Source organism: Vigna radiata, chromosome 1 (assembly GCF_000741045.1).
Source record: "Vigna radiata var. radiata cultivar VC1973A chromosome 1, Vradiata_ver6, whole genome shotgun sequence".
Lineage (NCBI taxonomy): Eukaryota > Viridiplantae > Streptophyta > Magnoliopsida > Fabales > Fabaceae > Vigna > Vigna radiata.
In genome coordinates, this window is record NC_028351.1 from 4907987 (window position 1) to 4926798 (window position 18812).

Consider the following 18812-nt stretch of genomic DNA (forward strand, 5'->3'; position numbering starts at 1 on the left):
TTATTTTCTAATTAATAATTATGTAAAAATATTTATTAAAGTAAAAGAAAGATGCTTACATGTATTTTCCAAGTTATAACACTTAACATAAATGTTCATTTTCTCTGCAAAAATGCAATTTATTGTTGGATATTTAATTTTTTTTTTTAAAACAAAAAGCCCATGGACTGACCCTAACCCACAGGGCTTTGGGGCTTTTTAGCCCTGGGGGCTTTTTTAATAAGGGACATTTTTGGCCCTATGGGCTTTTTTGACCCCAACCCACGTGGGTTAAAGCCGGGGCCTATAATAAGACCTCTTTGACAGCTCTATTAACAAGCAACTTTTATAAGTTTATTTTAAGAGCATGGAGTATTAATATTTGAAGATTTTCTTGGTCCGTGTTCTATTAAAGTTTATTAATTTACTGATTTAATATATTTTCCGTTGTCAATAGTTTAATATGATAAAATTTATTAGACATCTTTTAAAGATAAAATCATCATTTATTCTTGTGAGTATATATTTGTTTTCTTATTTTAATTTTCAATTGATCTTGTACCTTCCTAGTTCCATTTATACTTTTCAACTATGAGTTAGTAAGCTCGTGCATTTGATGAATTTTTACAGTTATGAATTTTACAGTTTTGATAAATTTGGCTCAAATCTTTTTCACTTGCGGAAAATGACGTCCTAACAAATCATTCATTGCTATGTGAAGTGAAATGTTCTTGCTTTCATGATTACTTCAATTTTGTTTTTTATTGTCGAAAATTCATTGGTTGGTCTACTACATCTTCTATAAGAGAAACTCGCATTCAGTTTTACAGGAAGGTTTAACCAAAATTCTTATAAATTAGAAAAAAACGTCATCGAAATTTGAAATTATGAGTTAGTATGTTACTGAAGCTCGTGATTTTGATGAATTTTCACAGTTATGAATGACTGGTGTCATTTTGTTTTGGTAGTTAAAATCTCTCCATGAATATATAAGGGACAAAGAAAGACTTTTGGATTTTTATTTATTTATATTATTTTAACCACATATGAAAGTTTGACAGGTATTGTAATGTTCTTGACTTTGATGCTTTCTGGCATCTCTCATGCGGTTGGTGTAACGAGCCCATATATGCAAAATCAAAAGAAACATCACTTACAATTTCTTCCTACAATAAAAAGATAACCTCCTACATATTTAGGGCACATACTATATATCGGATATTTTTTTTCATTATTAATGACAGTCATCTTTCATTGGTCACTCTTATTAATTTCATTACATATGATACATATCTTTCCTTTTCATCTTTGATCTGTGATTTCCTGAATGAGTCTCTTCTACATGTCATAGACAGAACGTAACGCCTTCGAAAGATTCACAACATGCAGAGCATTGCCAAAAATATCATAATAAACAACTTTTGCATTTGTTTGTTCAAGCTCCAAAGACATAAATCCTTGTCCATCATAGTAAAACTTTGTGCCGTCTTTCCTATTTTTATCGATGTCTCCTTTCCATGCCTTTGAACCTCCACCACTGGTTAAGAATTGGATTTTGCTGCAACAACACTCAATAATATCATCATATAATTACCATGATTTAGAGGTGATTTCGTTAACAAACAAATCGTTAAAACACACCTGCTTGTGCTAATTATGTGCTCCAAGCAATGGTCATGCCCATTAATGTACAGATCGACATCATTTGCCTGCAATTTTAATTTCATCGGTTAAGGTTGCATTCATTTTTCACTAGTCTAGGATAGGAATAGGATTGTCTATGTAATATATTTTGGCTGAATGACCTCAAGAATTGGCAGAAGCTGGTTTATGAGCTCTTGGGTGTCACCATGGTGTCCTATGCTTCTTATGGTATGATGCCCCACAACAATCTTCCAGTTGGCAGAAGAACCCTTTAATGCTATTTCCAGATCCTATGTTCAAAACCACACACACACAAGAAAAAGGGAAAAATGTATTGGATTTGCTTTTTTATCTTAATCCGTTGTGATGATAAAGAACAAGAGGTTTACCTTTAAGAGCTTTGATAAATATCTCTCCCTTGGAAGCACTCCTCTCCAATCATACTTGTGGTCCTTCGGCTCAAGAAAATACTTGTCCACAAAAGGTGTTGTATCGACAAAGAAGAACTCAGCAATTTCTGCAGAGTTTTTGAGATTAGCAGAATACTTAATGATTGCTATCCAAGATGAGAAGCCACGTTACCAGTATCAACTATGTATGATCTTTTGCAGATCCATCTGGGATCAATTTTCTGAAGGATTGGATTCAGTTGTGCTTCCACGTCTCCCCTGTAGTCGTGGTTTCCCAACACTGAAACCAATGTTCACACATTTAATGGACAGAAGAATGAAGATTAAAGGAACAGTTTAGCTGGCTAAGATTTTTTGCTATACATCAATAGTTGGGGTGTCTGAACTCACCATTATACCACTGCTTTTGGAGGCTCTTGGCAGTGTAGACTTTTGAGAAGGAAAATTCAAATGCTGGGTCGTCGACACCAGTTAATCCATCGTCGTAGAAATTGTCTCCAGTGGATATCACAAAGTCGATATTTAACTTTTCTGCAACTCTTCCCATCTGACATATCACATAGGCAAAGAGATGAGAGTCTAAAAAGCACCAGCTTTTGCTTTAGGAGATAGAGTTCCATTCCGTGACCATTACTTTAACCAATTACTCATAGATTGAAGCACAAGAACAAACCATGCGTCAAAAGAGCAAGTAAAAGGATTCAGAAAATGATGTGCATGTAGATTGGAACACAGAATATAGTTAAGGATTCATAAAAAATGCATGTAGCAAAGACCTGAGCAGCAACTTCTGATTGGTTGTAGGTTCCTTTCCTTCCCCAGTCTCCGATGACCACAAGACTAAGTGAGCCATCAGCCTTGACAGGGTGCTGTAGGCGTTGGAGAAGAGCTGATACATTCAGAGAACACAGACTAATGAAAGCCATCATCCATACACCCAAACTAGCCATGTTTTCGTGTGGGTGTCTTCAACTGTTTACTTGTGACACAATTTATGTAAGAATAAAAAAAAAGATTCTAGCATCTTAAGAGCATATTATCACAACTTAACATGACGTCGTGTACGAACTTATCGTATATTGGTTACACGGTGAAATTACATAAAAACTGTTTTGAAGTCTTAACAATATCGTAAGGAAATCCCACTGAAACAAGCGTTTTTGTGAAAGTAGCGTAGATAACTTATTCGTTCCAATGACACTTTGGCCCGGCATACTAATAATAGGTTGTCAGTGGACCCACATATTAGCTTTTGCACGTTCTTCGCAACTTCCTACCTCCTCCTCTAATGCTAAAGATCCATTTTGTGCAACGTTTGGTATTCAGATGGCCACATCCTATAAACGGAAAATGCCCAACTCATAATATACTTCCAAAGTGTAAACCTCTTTCAAAATCGATTTTCTCAAGTTAAAATTAAGATGGTTTTGGAACATATTCTATTTAAGTTCATTGAGTCATTTAATGTTCATTAATCCCCCTTCAAAGTTTATATTTAGTTAGCTAGAGATAGGATAGGACGAAACCATTTTCCTCCAAAGGTAGGTTAAGGGCGGTTGAGTAATAATACTGTTGCAAATTTGATTAGACTCAAAGAAAAACCGACTGATGCAATTTTAATTCTGTTCAAACTGCATAATTTATTCAGATACTGAAACGGCTTTATAAGTCTTTACAAAAAGAAGCTGACTAACAAATAGTGTGCATAGGGGACGAAAAGATAACAAATAGTCTTGATATGACAGATTTTGGAAGGATGCCATACTTTTTGGGAATTGAAGTTATACAAAATGAAGCAGGCATCTTCATCTGCCAACGAAGGTATGCACATGAGGTACTAGCTCGATTCAATATGTTAGACAACGTTTAACCCTTATTGTACCTTGATACTTCTACTGCATGGACCTTCAGATTGCTTGTGACATATTTTTCGATCAATTGCCTGGAACAGGAAATTCTTCACCTTTAGATCCTGAAGATGTGTGTCTGCTACAGCTTTCCTTTGAGCCTCAGTTGGTGCCGCGTTCAGCGTTGGAATTTCGTCTTCCACAAGTTGCCATAGTGGTTTGCTACGTAAGAAATTTTTCATGGTCATGGACCAAAAGTCTTAGTGCCCATCAAACTGTGGGATAGCTAGTTGAATGAATTTTTCTATGGAATCGCACTGATCTAGATGCTCTCTTCACACTATTTTCTCATCCTGTATCACTCTCTTTGTATCAAACTCCTTGTAGAGCTCTGATACCAATTGATAAAACTTATAAAAAAAACCGGCTGATACAATTTAATTGTGTAGAAACTGCCTGAAACGACTTTATGTGATAGAAACTGGCTAACAAATTATGTGCACACTGGAGGAAAAATAGCACTTCTAAGACCTATTCCTTCCTAGAAATAAAGGCACTTATTTAATAAGTAATAAAGCATAAAAAAAAGAGTCAACAATCGTAAGTGAATTTCCTTTTGTACCACCACATGGGATTTCGTGTTCTTGCCCTTCTCAAATTTCCAAATTATATCCCTGAATTATTTGTCTTTTAAACGTCCTCTGGAAGGTGTTAAAACATAGTCGTATTTTAATGATGGCGTATAAGACGACAGTATGGATATCACCAACGATGCTTCCATTTCGCCATGATTACGAATTCTTATCTACAAAATCAATGGATTCAGGACTACTAGAAATATTGCATAATTTTATACATTTAACGAGGTTTATAAACCACATATTCCTGATAACAATTCAATTATTACATTATTGATTCGGTAATGTTGGAGTGAAAGCCCTTAAATTTTACGAGTCCGTCTCTGATGAATCACAATGGAAAAGTTGCAGTTGAGACATCATATTTTCATTTCTGTTATACTCAAGCATGACATCAAGGATTGGTTTTGAATTTCATCTCAACCAATTTGGTTTGGTCTTCATTTTAGAATCTCAACGTCGAAAGTGTGGCTCTGAACTTTATGTGGAAGAATGTAGCTGTTTTGAAGAAGTCAGTCTGTGCAAAACGTTGCCAAAAACATCATAGAACTCAATGGTGGCATCGGTCTGAGTGAATTTGACGGACATGAAGCCTTGTCCATCATAGAAGAAATTTAGGCCTCTTGGATTCGTTTGTTTAATGTCTCCTCTCCAAGCCTTTGACCCTGCCCCGCTAGTCAGGAGCTGAATGGGGCTGCAAACAAGTTCCTTTATCAGATAAATGCATTACTTTCGCTTCGTTCCTTCTATAATATGAATTCATTCAGTTTTACCTCTCTGTGTCACTGATGTGTTGAAGACAATGATCATGCCCATTAATGTAAAAGTCAATATTATTGGCCTGAAATTTGAAAGTAAAATCAGCCCAGTTAGTTAGAGGAACTAGGAAATTATTTTACACAAGGAGGGAGATGAGGATCATCTTCAGTTCTTAGCTTTTAGTTACCTGAAGGATCGGGAGCAGCTTCTCTACAAGTTCTTGAGTATCACCGTGATGCCCAACACTTCTAATGGCATGGTGACCGACAACAATCTTCCATTTTGCCGTTGACTCCCCCAGTGCCAATTCTAGGTCCTGAAACACAACGATTCAAAACACTATTTTTAATCCATCTTCATGTAATTTTCCAGTCTGCATAAGTTTCATATATTTCAAATTGTTCAAATGGTTAGTTTTTGCAATAAAAAAGTAATGAATCGTGTATGCATACATTGAGTAAGTTGTTAACATAAGGTTTCTGTGGTCCAATGCCACGCCAATCGTACTTGTGTTCCTTTGGTTCAGTGAAGTACTCTTGAACAAAAGGAGTGGTGTCTACAAAGAAAATCTCAACCAGCTCTGTAGAAGAAGTACATCAGATTAATGCAATGGTTTTAACCCTTAGAAGATAAACCCGAAAGAAGAAAAGACTATACCTGAATCTACAATAAATGATCTCAGGCAGAGCCATCTACTATCCATTTCTCTAAGGACTGGGCTGAGTTGGGCTTCTGCATCACCCCTGTAGTCGTGGTTGCCTAACACTGCATCCACCATGATACAAAAGTTTATGCATATGACAAGATCTACTGCACTCTGCACTCATAATGTAACTCTTTTGTCGTCGTCATCGTTATTTGTTTAGAAAATTACCGCTATACCACTGCTTTTGCAGGCTTTTTGCTGTGTAAATTTTGGTAAACGACTCTTGAAACGCGTTGTCGTGTTCACTGATTAGTCCATTGTCATAGAAGTTGTCCCCAGTGGAAACTACAAAGTCTATATCGTATTTCTCTCCAACCTTTCCCATCTGCATGTTCATTTTCAGAAATAAACATGACATTGTTTTCATCATCCGTTAAAAGGATGCAACCAGGAGCAATCTCTAAGACCAGACGCTATAACATGCTAGAAGATGAAAACGAGTTAAATAATGATACAACACCTAAATGTTTCGGATGAAGAAACATAAAGAGAAACCTGAAAAGCGACTTGTGATTGGTTGTAAGAGCCTCCTCTGCCCCAGTCACCGACCACCAAGAAGCTAAGAGAAGCACCATGCTTAGAAGAGTGTGGAAATCTCTGGAGTTCTGCAGATGCAGAAAGAACACAAAGGGCAGAGGTGACGATGAGGGTGAAGAGAAAGGAGATGGACATTGTGAGTGTGGTTGGAACAGCAGAAGAAGCGAAAGGTTTTGACTTTAAGAAAAGCTTTCTGGGATAGCGTGGAGCAACAACGTAAGACTTGAGAGTAACTATGGAGAGAGACGTTGAAGGAAATAGAAAAGAAAAAGATCGTATCCAATGATATTGAAGGAAGTGGATGGTAATATATTCGAATATGCCATGCAAGAGTGGGACGAATCAGCATGAAAGAGCAGAATATTCCAAACCCATCTCACGAGAAAGGCATATGAACAGAATATTCGGATGCTATGCTCTGCTGCTCCTCCTCCTCCTCTTCTTACCAATGGAAAAAGTTAGGAAAATGATATTTTAACACCATTTTTTGACACTATTTTGTCAAAATGTGGTTAGATAATTTTAAATTAAAAAAACAAACTTTCATTTTTCTCTTCTAAATATACTTTTGTCTCAACTTTTTTGATTTGAAATCGTCCAATCACATTTTAACACGTATGCAGTATCAAAATAGTGTCAAAAAATGATGTTAAAATATCATTTTCAAAAGTTAATCATATATATTTACTTTTTAATTTATAATTTCAATAAGAGATTTCTCAAAGTGTGTTTTTCTTCTTCATTCACTCCACATTTCTAAATCATTGTAATTATTGTTACTTAAAGAGAATTTTTTTATGAGTTATTTAAATAATTTTTGTTACTTTGAATAAACTAACAAACTATTTTGATCCGTTTGGAAACATAAATGAATAAATAAAAAATAATTTTAAATAAAACATGTTAAATATTTAAATCATATCAATGAAATTAATTTTGATTTTAGATTTAATTATTCGATATATAAATTATAATGTATATATTTTAACACGAAAACATTTCATTTATTGTTTTAAAATATACTTTCGATTTTATTAATTGGAACAGGATCAAAAGTCCACTGATCAATATAGATTTTGGAACAAGAGTGAAATGAAAGGTGAAAGTGGCAACCAAATGTAGTGAAAAAGGATATTTTAGTCATTTTGCTTGAACTTTGGTGCAGCTAGTAATGATAGAAGTGTAATAAGAAAAAGGCCCATTCTATCAGATAATGACTCAAAACAAATTAGCTAAAATCTAAATTAAACATTGTGAACAAATCATCTCAAGGTTAAGAAAAATAAAACTATTAATGGCAACTTTTACCAGAGGAACTCATGGGTCACTAAGAACTTTTACCAGAGGGCTATAATGGCAACTTGTTACCAGAAAACTTGAATTTTTTAAGATTAATATTAATGATCTTTGTTAAGTAAAAAACAATTACAGTATAGAATGGTTTTAAGTGTTAATATAGGTTCACAAAATTTTCCTTTATGTTAGTAGTCTGATTATTTTATGTAACAAAAATTTTATACATATTCAAGTAAGTGAGAAATATATTTATATGGATATAAAAAATATTTAAGTCAAATGTTTTTATATTAATTTTAAGTATTAGTTTTAAATTGCGTAAGATGAAAGAAAAATAAAGAATATAAATACTTCTTATATTACGTACAATTTTTAAATATTATAATTATCTTTATAAACGAAATCTTTGCTTGTGATGGATTACAAATTCATTTATAGTGCTACACTGTTATAATATTAAAATCAATGTATAGAAAATATACTATAAACTCTTAATAAATTATTATCATATTTTTAATGAAATATGATATTAAATGTAAATTATTAAAATACAAAGTTAAAGCATCTATACATATGTAATTACCTGATTTATGTTAATAATAAATATATTACCTAATTAAAACTCATACGTTTAAAATCATTATTTTACCTATGTGTTGTCTTAATTGAATGGATTAATGTTTTAGCATTAAATTAATAAAGATTAATGATAATAACTAGCTAGAAAATTTTAGAAATTTTAAAACTGGTAAATTTTAAAGGACAATGATATTTTAACAACTTTTTTTAACCATTTTTTTACAACAGGACATGTGTCATAATTCTATTGGTCTGTTTGAATTTATTCTAAAAAAATATTTGAAACGGACCAATCAAAAACTGTCACGTTATCAAAAAATTGTCAAAAAAGAGTTCTTAAAATGACTTTTTCCAATTTTAAATTCTCATATCTGTGACATGATTTGAAGCTTACAACCTTTTAGTCTCTTTCATGTTATCTCCGTGGGTCTATGAGATCACTTTTTTAGCTCATTAGTAATTTTTTCCCCTATCAATCGTAGCCAAGCATGTTGAATCCCTACCCTTTTTTTTTTCTAATTAAAATTTACAAAAGAATAGAAGCACCATCGAGACAGAATCATTCCGGAATCCATGAAAGAAGAAAAGAAAAAGAAAAGAACATGAACACAAGCAAAGGAATTACAAATGTTTGAAATGGGAAAAACACGCCAATCCTTTATTCTTGCATTGGTGATGATATGACAAGCAAATACATGATGAAACCAAATACGTGTGCAGATTAGTTACGAAGTACCACACGCTAACTAAACCAATACAGAAAATACCTGCTCGTATATTCAACGTCATACGCTGAATTTATTACCAAAACATGGTTAAAAATTTCTGTCTACTGATTGGGACCCAAGAGTAAGAGAAGAAAAGCCCTGTAGTGGCCAGATGTTTCTGAGTGGACTGCGTCGTTGAGTGTCTTCTTGTATTTCTTTAAATATTCTGCTTTGATGTGTTGTAAATCAATCTCAGCTCTCGTTACAATCACCCTTATAAGTCTTGTGTCATCAGTCCCCAAACCTTTCATTGCCTTGCGCAACATCTACACGGTGCAAAAGTTGAATTTAAAGCAAATCTCATTGTCTTGTCAGTTAGAAATTTCAAGAAGTTGACTTGTGCTTACAGAACCAACTACTACAAAAATCACCAAGAAGTTAGAGAAAGAAGAATCGTTGATCCATAATACATTTATAAGTCCTGCTAAATGGGGTTAGGATCCTCTCTGCAGTATAAAAATCAATGTCAGCCTTCTGAACAAAGTAACTAACACTGCACACTGCATTGATTTTTACCCTTGAGAGGCTCATGACCCTGCCAAAGCCTACAATGTCTGAACTCCATGAAGATATGTAGTAAATGATCATCTTCGTTCAAGTTTCTAACATTTTCAACTGCATAATTAATTTGTTTCAGAAACTCCTTGCTAATGTTGCTTACAGATTTTTCAACGAAAAAACATCTTAACAGTAAGTATAAAATAATCATCTTATCTTGCACCAGTTTTCACTTGATTCTCACCATCATCCTATCCTTGTTTCTTACTAAATGAAAACATTGTGATCCCCTTCCAAGTATAATGGCAATACGAGAAGCAACTACACAAAATTCAAGCCAGGGGGAATACCTTTGCAAAATACTTTGCAGGATTCGCAGAAAACTGAAGAATTGTCAAAAGTGAGAGAGCAAAATTTCCTGATGTTTCCTTCTTTACTGCCTGTAGATATTCAACTGGGATAAGCACAAGAAAAACAACCTTGGGAGAGACTACATTCAAAGGAAACAAAAAATGGTAAAGATACCTTTTTCAATGAGTGTCCATACATGCTATTGTAATAATGATCTACAGCAGTCAAATGTGCTGCACTCCGTTCACTAAATATTTGCACAAAAGTTTTCTCATCAGTTCCCAGCCTCTTCTCCCCTGCTTTGTAGAGAACCTTTGCATCCATCTCAGCTATCTCTCTATTTACCTCAGGGCCTTCAGAACGCGGTATGGTTAAATAAGCAAGCAACATCTGCATCAAGAATTTTGCATAGAAAGTAACACGTTTTATTTGAATATCTTACAAGGAACTGAGACGTAATTAGTGTAGAGAATAAAGGGAATGAAGCAGAATTTTTACATCAAATATGATCTACGACAAACAATTGAACAGGATTTCCCACAAGAGACGTGCAATGCAATGAAACACCATCATATTCGAATTAATGGATATACCGGAAATTTAGTCCCCTTCCATCCCACGGTTGACTTGAGATTAAAATCTTGGAACTGCCATCAGGCATTCAATTTTTTGTTGGCGTTGCTGCTATATTCTTATTAGAAGCGCCTATAAATCGGTTGCAAGTCGTCACAAATGGTTGCATCGAGTTTTTCTGTTCCGATTAGTTAATGATTACAACTAACTTGTGTCTAGTGACTATATATTACCATAGGTGTTATTCTATGGTGGATATGTAGAGAGGAGAGGTTCATTTCATATACTACTCGGTTATTGAAAGAATGAGAGAGAAAGGAGGAAATAGAGTTAAGAACTGGGTTTTCTTGTTCTTTGTTTCTGAGCAGTGGTGATACAATGGCCAAGTGAACACTTTTTGTACAGGCTTGATCTTGTTCTCTTATTATCTGATACTGAATTATTTTGCTCCTTTTCTCATGGATGTAGGTGTTTAAGATTAAATCATGTATATCCTGTATTCATTTTTCTTTATTTTGATTTAGTTTCTGTTTCCGGTTTTGTCGTTCTTGCAGTTGGGTGCTTTTGTTCGTTTCTTGACAAGTTGCAGGCTAAACCAATTACATAACTGGACCTTGCCTCAAACGATTTGGTAAAAGTCATTCATCTGTAAAGTTCTGAGTAGAATAGAAAGACCACAAGCACACGGAGTCTTAAATGGAAATATCCACCAATGATTTCAGAAATATACTAATACACCTCTGATGAACATTGAGTCATCAGACAAGCATATTGCAGTTTTAATTTCTTTAGCATAAATGCTGGCAAGGGTGCTTAGGAATCAAAAGAGCACATGACTTCAAAGGCCAATAGATAGAAATCTTAATATGACTAATTCCTGATAGCGAAACACAGACAAGGAGAACGAGAAGATTCACCTTTTTATGATCCCCGGAGGCATATCTTTCAATTTCATGCTCCAGATAAACCCCAAATTTACTGTGGTAAACCTGTCTTAAATATTGAAGCTGGGAAGAAGTTCGCGAACATAATACTTCAGTGGTGGCTTCAAGATTTTCCGCAGTCAGGCACTGCCTGAGGATAAGGGCATCACGCCCAGCAGGGTCATGCATCCAAAGCAGAACTGCTGTCTATGGAACCATAAAACATAGGCCAAAAGCGAAGCAATTAAAAAGTGTTGGAAACGAAACACACGCACACACAGTCATATACATAAACTCATATAATGTTGTAATAAGCAGAGGAAGGCATGGGGGTGGTGTGTTTGTGATTAAGTAGAATGAAATCCATAAGAATAAAAGTACCTCCAATTTGCCAGAAAGCTCAGAAGATAAGCGTTTGAGAAGGTCCGTGGAATACATTGTCCTGAATTCATGTTGGATGTAGGCACGCTGCGTGGCATCCCGATGAGCAAGTATATTGATGACAACGCCAGTGTCACATCCAAATCCTGCAAAAACGAATCAACACAAGTAATTTGGATCTGGAAAGAAATGATTTGTTCATTGATTGTTTGTGTTATGAGCATGCATGCGTAATTAATTGAGCGAATTGTGATGGAGTGAATTAACGTGAGATTGTGGAGCATGACATGAGAAAAGGAAAAAAAAGCCATGAGAGAGAAAGGGGTAGGACCTTTGAAAGCGGTATAAAGAGCTATGGCGTCGTCTCTCGGGGAGGGAGGAACAGGGGGTACATTCAAGGTCGCCATCTTACGTATCCAAACACAAACTCTCAAACGCAGACCAAAAACCAGAAGGGGATCGCTTTTTGATTCATCAATCACCTAATTCACCACTTCTCTTTCTTACCGTTCAATCCTCAAATCAATAATCTTAAATATTATTTTTCACGCAACCATTCATTTTAATATTTTCTCTTCTAAACACGTAACTTTTTTATATTTATTTAATATTATCATTTTTTCAAGATATAACAAATCATTCTTTTATAATAATACTTATCAAATAAATACAAGTAAGTTCTCTCAAAATAAATTAAGCCACTTCAAGGACAAAGTCTCGAGTGGACTCAAAACAATGACAGCCCCAAGTCAATTAATATTTCTTTATTTATATTATTACCTAGAGAAGTGATGTGTAATTTTAGATTCCTCTTTTGGGAACCTTCTGGTACTTTCATTTAAAAATGTTTTTCTGGCAACATATAATTTATTTAGATTTTGATAGATTATATATATATATATATATATATATATATATATATATATATATATATATATATATATATATATATATATAGTTTTTATGTTTATTTTTGTAATTTTTTAATAATTGACATTCTGTTGGCAAACTGAATTCGTGAAACAACCTTGGAAGGATTCACTTACATTACTTAGACCAATTGACAACAAGGTAATAAAAGGAAATCATTCATACAAATATAACGTATTTCATGGTTACATCTGTCTTTTTTATAATACTTTTTTATTCAATGAGGATGGCCGCAACATGTTTTATTATATTGACCGAGGCTCTATGATTATATCATATAAAACTTAACCCTTCCAATTTAAATAACATAATACGTATATTAATATTTATTATTTTTCATTAGTAGCATACAAAATAATCCAATAGCAAATCATATAATAATAAACTTTGTACACAATACAATATTTGCATTGATGGGATTTTCGTTATTTATTCAATTTTTTTATTATAAATTATATAGTTTTAGTACGTCGCATAAATACATGACACAATTATGAATATGTTTTATTGAGAAATAATACACTCTTTAAGAGGTAACTTATGGTTTACATTTATATTTACATTCATATAATTTACATTTCACAATTGTTATTATACGTTACTAAATATATTCACTAAGAAAACTTATTCTTATAAATTACAAAATAATATTAAATAAAAAAATTGGAATTTAATTATATTAATATATAATGTTATTTTTCTTTTTCCGAAACTCTAGAATAGATTTTGAAAGCGTTTTTCTGACAAGAGATTATTTATTTAAATTTAGATAAATTACGATAAAGATGAAAATAATATTCAGACAGAGAGAGAGAGAGAGTTGTAGATAAATTGTATAGAAATGGGGGCGGTTGAGGATGATCCGAAAAACCTGTTGACTGCATCCAAAGGAGAATGAGAGAGAGAGAAGGTGGGACAGAGGCGTGAAGTAATATTTTTCGCCGCATACCACCCACGTGTCGTGCGGTGAGAGACACAGGTGGATGTGGTTATGGAATTCCCCACATGTTAGGGTCACCACCCCCACGGCACCTTCTGGAACAATCCACTTTCACCAACGTTCAATGTGCTACGCTACCATTCCAAACTTCCTTTCTTTTATATACTAAATAAATAACACTCATCCATTCTCCTTCTTCTTCATCTGCTAAATTTGGGTGCGTACTAATTTGGGGAATCGGATATTGAATTTTGAATCTGGTGTGAGTAAATTTGATCGCGTTGTTCTTCATCGAGGATAGGATAGGACAGGAAGCAGGGGAAGATTAGGAAGCATCGGCAATGGCAATAGCAATGGCAATGGGATGTGAGGGTGTGTCTTGCAGGGGGAACCAGGCCTCCACCTTGATCTTGACGTCCGGAGCCAGCGGCAGAATCCGCGCTCTCTTTTCCCTGCGAGCCCTCAAGGCCCTCCTTGCCTTCTTCAACGCTGTCGTTTTGCTCCTTCTCTTTCCCTTCCGCAAAGGGACTCTCCTCTCCTCCCGACTCGCATGGAAGAGCACCGCTGCTTCTACCTCTTCCACCGCCAGGAGGGCTCTCGCCATTCGGAGAGTCATGGAGGACGCCGACGCCGACGCCGACGCCGACCATCCTACCTCTTTTAGGGACTACCGCCTCATCGCTTCCTCCAGGGGTGACACCATTTTCACCCAGTCTTGGATTCCCCGCTCCCCTAACCATACCATCAGGTTAATCCTTCTTCTCTCCTCTCCTCTGTTGCCACAATCTCCTTCATCTTAATTCATTCTTAATCATCTCCCATCTCTTCATTGCACAGGGGACTTGTTTTTCTTATGCATGGACTTAATGAACACAGGTATCCAATCCTAATCCTAATTCTAATTCTAATTCTAATTTGGAAAATAAAATTTTAACACCATTTTTTTTATACCATTTTTACACTATTAAAAATGTGGTTGGACGATTTCAAATTAAAAAATAAACTTTGGTTAATAGAATCAAAATCGGGTTAAAATATCATTGTCCTTCTAATTTCCTCCCCTCCCTTTATTTTTTAATTATTACTCCTCATTCTCGCCCTTTTTTTCTCACAGTGGCAGATACACTGACTTTGCCAAGCAGCTCAATGCTAATGGTTTCAAGGTTTACGCCATGGATTGGCTTGGTAAGACTTCTCCACAATTTTAATTACAAATCAATTGTCCAACATTTTACTCCCTGCCACTAACATTTGGCCGCAACCTCAAAACACCAGTTTAAAAACTTTATCCTATACGCGACAAATTGTTTGTGTCGGTGTTCCTAATTCAGTCAAAACTCTATCATTATTTAGCATTCCCTGCATTATGAACAGTCCGGTTTCTTTTTATTTTTATTTTTTTTTTCTCATGTTGCTCTTGTTGCCCTGTTGCTATGTAACAGTGCCCGATTCAGTTCAGAGGTTGTCTTTTGAACATTAATGATAACTGTTGTCGCGCATTTTCTTATTAATCGGCAAAATCGTAGAAACAAATCGTGAGACGGAAGGAAGTGTCCAACTTATTAAAATGTCAAGCTTGTCTCTGAAGTCTGCAAATATATGCGTTTTTAATTAACAATTTAATATTTATGTACATTGAACATTTCTATAAATTCGTTGGATTCTTATTCTTGTATAGTTTTTAAGATGCCTCTTATCGGCTTGGAACATGCCCAAGTTGTCTTTACAAAACTTGGCCATTAAGAGCTTGGAATATGTAAAGTTCCCTAGTGCTGTTTTAAACGATAAAACAATACAAGAGCCTGATTTAAAAATTTATATTCGTTTGGTTCTTTCTGGGCCCTCGGAGGATAGGTTTCCTTTTCTTTGTTAAATCAAGCATGTATGGGTTTCATACATTGCGTTGCAACTTGTTAGAATTATGATAATTTTATATACGGTAGAATGTTTGTTTTTCATCTCCTCAGTATTTGCTCAACTCTCGTGTTCCTGTTCCGTTTACATCTATAGGTCACGGTGGAAGTGATGGGTTACATGGTTATGTCCATTCTCTTGATGATGCCGTGTCTGATATGGTACGTTTCTAAACTGCATTCTACCGAAGTTTTGACAATGCATAGATAAATGGTGGTGTGATTTATGTTGAGTATGCACGGTGGTGGGCAGCAGTTTCATGAGAGACGCAATGGGAGGAGTAATATAGAATTTGTTTTCGGATTGGAAGAACACTGAAAGAATTTTTAACATTTTGATAAACAGAAAACATTTTTGGAGAAGGTTCTAAATGAAAATCCTGGACTCCCATGTTTCTGCTTTGGACACTCGACGGGAGCAGCCATTACTCTTAAGGTAATAATTTTTTTAATACAAGAAGATTGTTGCAGGTACTAGTAAAAGGGGAAAGCTCAAGAAGTATAAATGATTTAATTAACTTACTATTTCTATCTTAATTGTAGGCTCTGCTTGATCCGAAGTTTGAAGCTCGCATAGCTGGTGCTGTATTGACATCCCCTGCAGTTGGTGTTGCCCCTGCTCATCCTGTTTTGCTGGTGAGCGTACATGTCTTGTTGACGTCTTCGTTTTATACCAGAATGCATAAAACATGTCAGATTTGGCATATTCATCTTCCTGTCTTCTTCACTGTAGGTACTTGCTCCAATAGCTTCATTTTTGTTGCCAACATATCAATGTAGTTCTGCATATAAGAAGGGTTCGGTAGTGTCTAGAGACCCGGAGGCTCTAATTGCTAAATACTCTGATCCATTAGTATGTACTGGACCTCTTAGAGTACGAACTGGTTATGAGATTCTCAGAATTACAAACTACTTGCAGCAAAATGTAAAAAAATTAAGAGTTCCATTTTTTGTTCTCCATGGCACTGCTGATTCCGTAACTGATCCCATTGCTTCTAAAAAATTCTACGTAGAAGCCTCTTCAACTGACAAGAGTATCAAACTATACGAGGGCTTCTTACATGACCTTCTCTTTGAACCAGAACGAGACGCTATCACACAGGATATAATTCAATGGCTGAACAGTAGAGTAGGAGGTTAAATGAGTAGTGGTGTGAGTGAAAATGTCGAGAAATTTTTCAACCATTGAAAATTGAAGAAGCACCTTGTCTGAGTGGATAATGTCTGGTTATTTGTAGAGGAAAGTAAATCGATGCTGAAGCTACATAAATCCAGGCATTCTTTTATTTTGAAATCCTACAGCCATCTGTGAGCTTCCTTTAGTTAGGACATCATTTATTACTATTTTCTCCGATGCAGTTGTTGTCGTGGAGCACAGTGAGTAATTACCTTTAATTAGGCATGATCTGTGGTTCATTTTTGTCCATAGGAAAATTCTGTACCTTTTTCTTTTTCCTGTCCCGAGCATTCGTGCCCACCAACTAGTGTGCCAGTGCATGGACTCTTGATTTTCATCAATAAACTTTTATCTCAAAAGGTTCATTTCCATCAAGATCAAAATTTTACAGATATTATTTAACATTTCATTTTCCTTCACAATTTTTTACAAATGCCTTTCTTGTTTGGTCTTTTTTACAAGACTATAAATCATTAAACTTCCTTTTCACAAGTATTTTTTTCTTTTTCGTGAGTATTATTTTTAGTCCTAATTTTTTTAGCAATTATTTAATTGCTAAAAACAAAAAAAAAATAATAAATTTATGTTTCTTAGATGTCAAAAAATTTAACAAATATGTATTCAAAATAAATATAAATAGTTCATAAAATTTCTACCATCCATTTAAATAAATACGTTAGAGTTACTAAAGTTGAATTTTTGCACAAAAAGAGTTCTGACGGTATAAGAAGGGAAATTCTTGAATTTCGAGAGTGTTAAACGCTACATAATTACGTATATGAAAGAGTAATAGAGTATTGAATTGAAGGGAAAAAAAACTCATTCTAAAATTTATTAGTCCTTACCAAATTTACCAAAAATTTTAAAATCGTTTATGATAATTAAGAATTTATTTTGATGAGTTTCCATAAAAAAAATTCTAAAATACAAAAGAAGGAAAGTTAATTTTTTATTTATTTTAACTTATGCATACATTGATTTTTGTTTATAAAAAAGTAAAATTTGCTTTTTCTTATTTTTATCAATTTGTAAAAAATATCGTGCAAGCATGTCTTGACTTTAATATAGTATTCTTATTTTGAAAGAGTTCACTACATTTATTTTGCTTCCAAAGATTTTTTTTACCGTGAGTAGTTTAACGAATAAGTTAAATAATTTAATAATATAAATAAAAATTATTAAACTCATTAATTATCAAAAATTTCTAAATATAAACATGTTTTTACATTCTTTTATCATTTCTAATTCTTATATATATTTTATGATTAGAAAATGCTGGAGTAGAAATTTTTTTTTTATTCGATCACTTCTCTTTATAGAATAAGTATAGAATAAGTAAGTTTATGTTCTTTTTTTTTCAACCAAATTCATGTGTAGGAGTTCTGTTCGCATGTGTTAGATTAATTTTCTACTTATCTATTTGTCTATCATAGATCCTAAGGACTTACTGTTATCATGTTGTTGTGGTTCATAGGTTCTTCTCAAGTTCCTTGAGTTTGAAACAAGAGCAGCGGGATGTATAGAGTGATTGTGGTTTCTTTTAAGGTAAGGGAAGCTAGCTTTATGATTTAAGTATTTAATTTCAAGTATGAATTTTTGTGATGATAATATGATTTGGACATGTTAGAGATGAATGATTTGGTGAAGATGTCATTTTGATTAAGTAAATTGGTTGTATGATGCTTGATATTTTGTATGAGTATGGGTTTTATTGGAGTAACCTTGTTAATGATGTTTTAGTGAAATGATGATGTTATATTGGTTGAATTGTTGAATGGAATTATAATTGTAGAATTTTATATCATTTTGGTCAAAAGGGGAGGTGTTGATAGTTGACTTTTGAAAGAAATGGTAAAATTGAAGAAATGAGAGTTTGGGATCTTTGGTAGTGTCATTTAGGATTAATTTGGATGATAATTGAACTTGTAAAGAGTCTAGATTTGCATAATAGATGATAGGTTGTG

At 34.1% G+C, this 18812-nt stretch overlaps 4 protein-coding genes across 5 annotated transcripts; 1 reads left to right on the forward strand and 3 right to left on the reverse strand.

The window, feature by feature from the left end:
• Nucleotides 1-1128: 1128 nt before the first annotated feature.
• Nucleotides 1129-3082, reverse strand: LOC106763382 (purple acid phosphatase 3). Its single transcript, XM_014647583.2, has 7 exons — nt 2810-3082; nt 2424-2580; nt 2206-2313; nt 2013-2140; nt 1785-1913; nt 1621-1688; nt 1129-1537 (listed from the first exon to the last, which is right to left on the reverse strand). The coding sequence occupies exons 1-7, from the start codon at nt 2981-2983 to the stop codon at nt 1318-1320; spliced, it is 984 nt and encodes a 327-aa protein (XP_014503069.1). The 5' UTR covers nt 2984-3082; the 3' UTR covers nt 1129-1317.
• A 1627-nt stretch (nt 3083-4709) lies between these two features.
• LOC106764973 (purple acid phosphatase 17) lies at nt 4710-6804 on the reverse strand. 2 transcript variants are annotated; one of them, XM_014649441.2, is made up of 7 exons: nt 6479-6804; nt 6152-6308; nt 5935-6042; nt 5730-5857; nt 5465-5593; nt 5292-5359; nt 4710-5212 (listed from the first exon to the last, which is right to left on the reverse strand). In XM_014649441.2, exons 1-7 carry the CDS (start codon nt 6653-6655, stop codon nt 4999-5001), a joined length of 981 nt encoding a protein of 326 aa, XP_014504927.1. In that variant the 5' UTR covers nt 6656-6804; the 3' UTR covers nt 4710-4998. The 2 variants fall into 2 exon arrangements, with proteins under 2 accessions (XP_014504927.1, XP_022638148.1); XM_022782427.1 differs by having other exon boundaries at nt 6152-6406; nt 6479-6577.
• Nucleotides 6805-8998: 2194 nt separating this feature from the next.
• LOC106763593 (annexin D5) lies at nt 8999-12410 on the reverse strand. The gene is made up of 6 exons (XM_014647768.2): nt 12220-12410; nt 11889-12034; nt 11502-11714; nt 10186-10401; nt 10011-10100; nt 8999-9428 (listed from the first exon to the last, which is right to left on the reverse strand). The coding sequence occupies exons 1-6, from the start codon at nt 12293-12295 to the stop codon at nt 9225-9227; spliced, it is 945 nt and encodes a 314-aa protein (XP_014503254.1). The 5' UTR covers nt 12296-12410; the 3' UTR covers nt 8999-9224.
• A 1445-nt stretch (nt 12411-13855) lies between these two features.
• Nucleotides 13856-17217, forward strand: LOC106764470 (monoacylglycerol lipase). Its single transcript, XM_014648755.2, has 7 exons — nt 13856-14506; nt 14596-14634; nt 14873-14943; nt 15769-15833; nt 16018-16107; nt 16215-16307; nt 16405-17217. Exons 1-7 carry the CDS (start codon nt 14100-14102, stop codon nt 16810-16812), a joined length of 1173 nt encoding a protein of 390 aa, XP_014504241.1. The 5' UTR covers nt 13856-14099; the 3' UTR covers nt 16813-17217.
• The last annotated feature ends 1595 nt before the right edge of the window (nt 17218-18812 follow it).

What these genes read in the sequence shown, in the direction of transcription:
- LOC106763382 (XM_014647583.2), bottom strand. Translation starts at nt 2,983, where the DNA reads ATGGCTAGTTTGGGTGTATGGATGATGGCTTTCATTAGTCTGTGTTCT. An exon ending in ATTTATCAAAGCTCTTAAAG is followed by an intron (nt 1,914 to 2,012) that starts GTAAACCTCTTG and finishes TTTTGAACATAG; the next exon opens with GATCTGGAAATAGCATTAAA. An exon ending in CACATAATTAGCACAAGCAG is followed by an intron (nt 1,538 to 1,620) that starts GTGTGTTTTAAC and finishes GTGTTGTTGCAG; the next exon opens with CAAAATCCAATTCTTAACCA.
- LOC106764973 (XM_014649441.2), bottom strand. Translation starts at nt 6,655, where the DNA reads ATGTCCATCTCCTTTCTCTTCACCCTCATCGTCACCTCTGCCCTTTGT. An exon ending in GCAAAAGCAGTGGTATAGCG is followed by an intron (nt 6,043 to 6,151) that starts GTAATTTTCTAA and finishes TGGTGGATGCAG; the next exon opens with TGTTAGGCAACCACGACTAC. An exon ending in ATCATTTATTGTAGATTCAG is followed by an intron (nt 5,858 to 5,934) that starts GTATAGTCTTTT and finishes CTTCTTCTACAG; the next exon opens with AGCTGGTTGAGATTTTCTTT.
- LOC106763593 (XM_014647768.2), bottom strand. Translation starts at nt 12,295, where the DNA reads ATGGCGACCTTGAATGTACCCCCTGTTCCTCCCTCCCCGAGAGACGAC. An exon ending in TCTTTATACCGCTTTCAAAG is followed by an intron (nt 12,035 to 12,219) that starts GTCCTACCCCTT and finishes TCGTTTTTGCAG; the next exon opens with GATTTGGATGTGACACTGGC. An exon ending in CTGCAAAGTATTTTGCAAAG is followed by an intron (nt 9,429 to 10,010) that starts GTATTCCCCCTG and finishes TGCACCGTGTAG; the next exon opens with ATGTTGCGCAAGGCAATGAA.
- LOC106764470 (XM_014648755.2), top strand. Translation starts at nt 14,100, where the DNA reads ATGGCAATAGCAATGGCAATGGGATGTGAGGGTGTGTCTTGCAGGGGG. An exon ending in TTACGCCATGGATTGGCTTG is followed by an intron (nt 14,944 to 15,768) that starts GTAAGACTTCTC and finishes TTACATCTATAG; the next exon opens with GTCACGGTGGAAGTGATGGG. An exon ending in ATGATGCCGTGTCTGATATG is followed by an intron (nt 15,834 to 16,017) that starts GTACGTTTCTAA and finishes TTTGATAAACAG; the next exon opens with AAAACATTTTTGGAGAAGGT.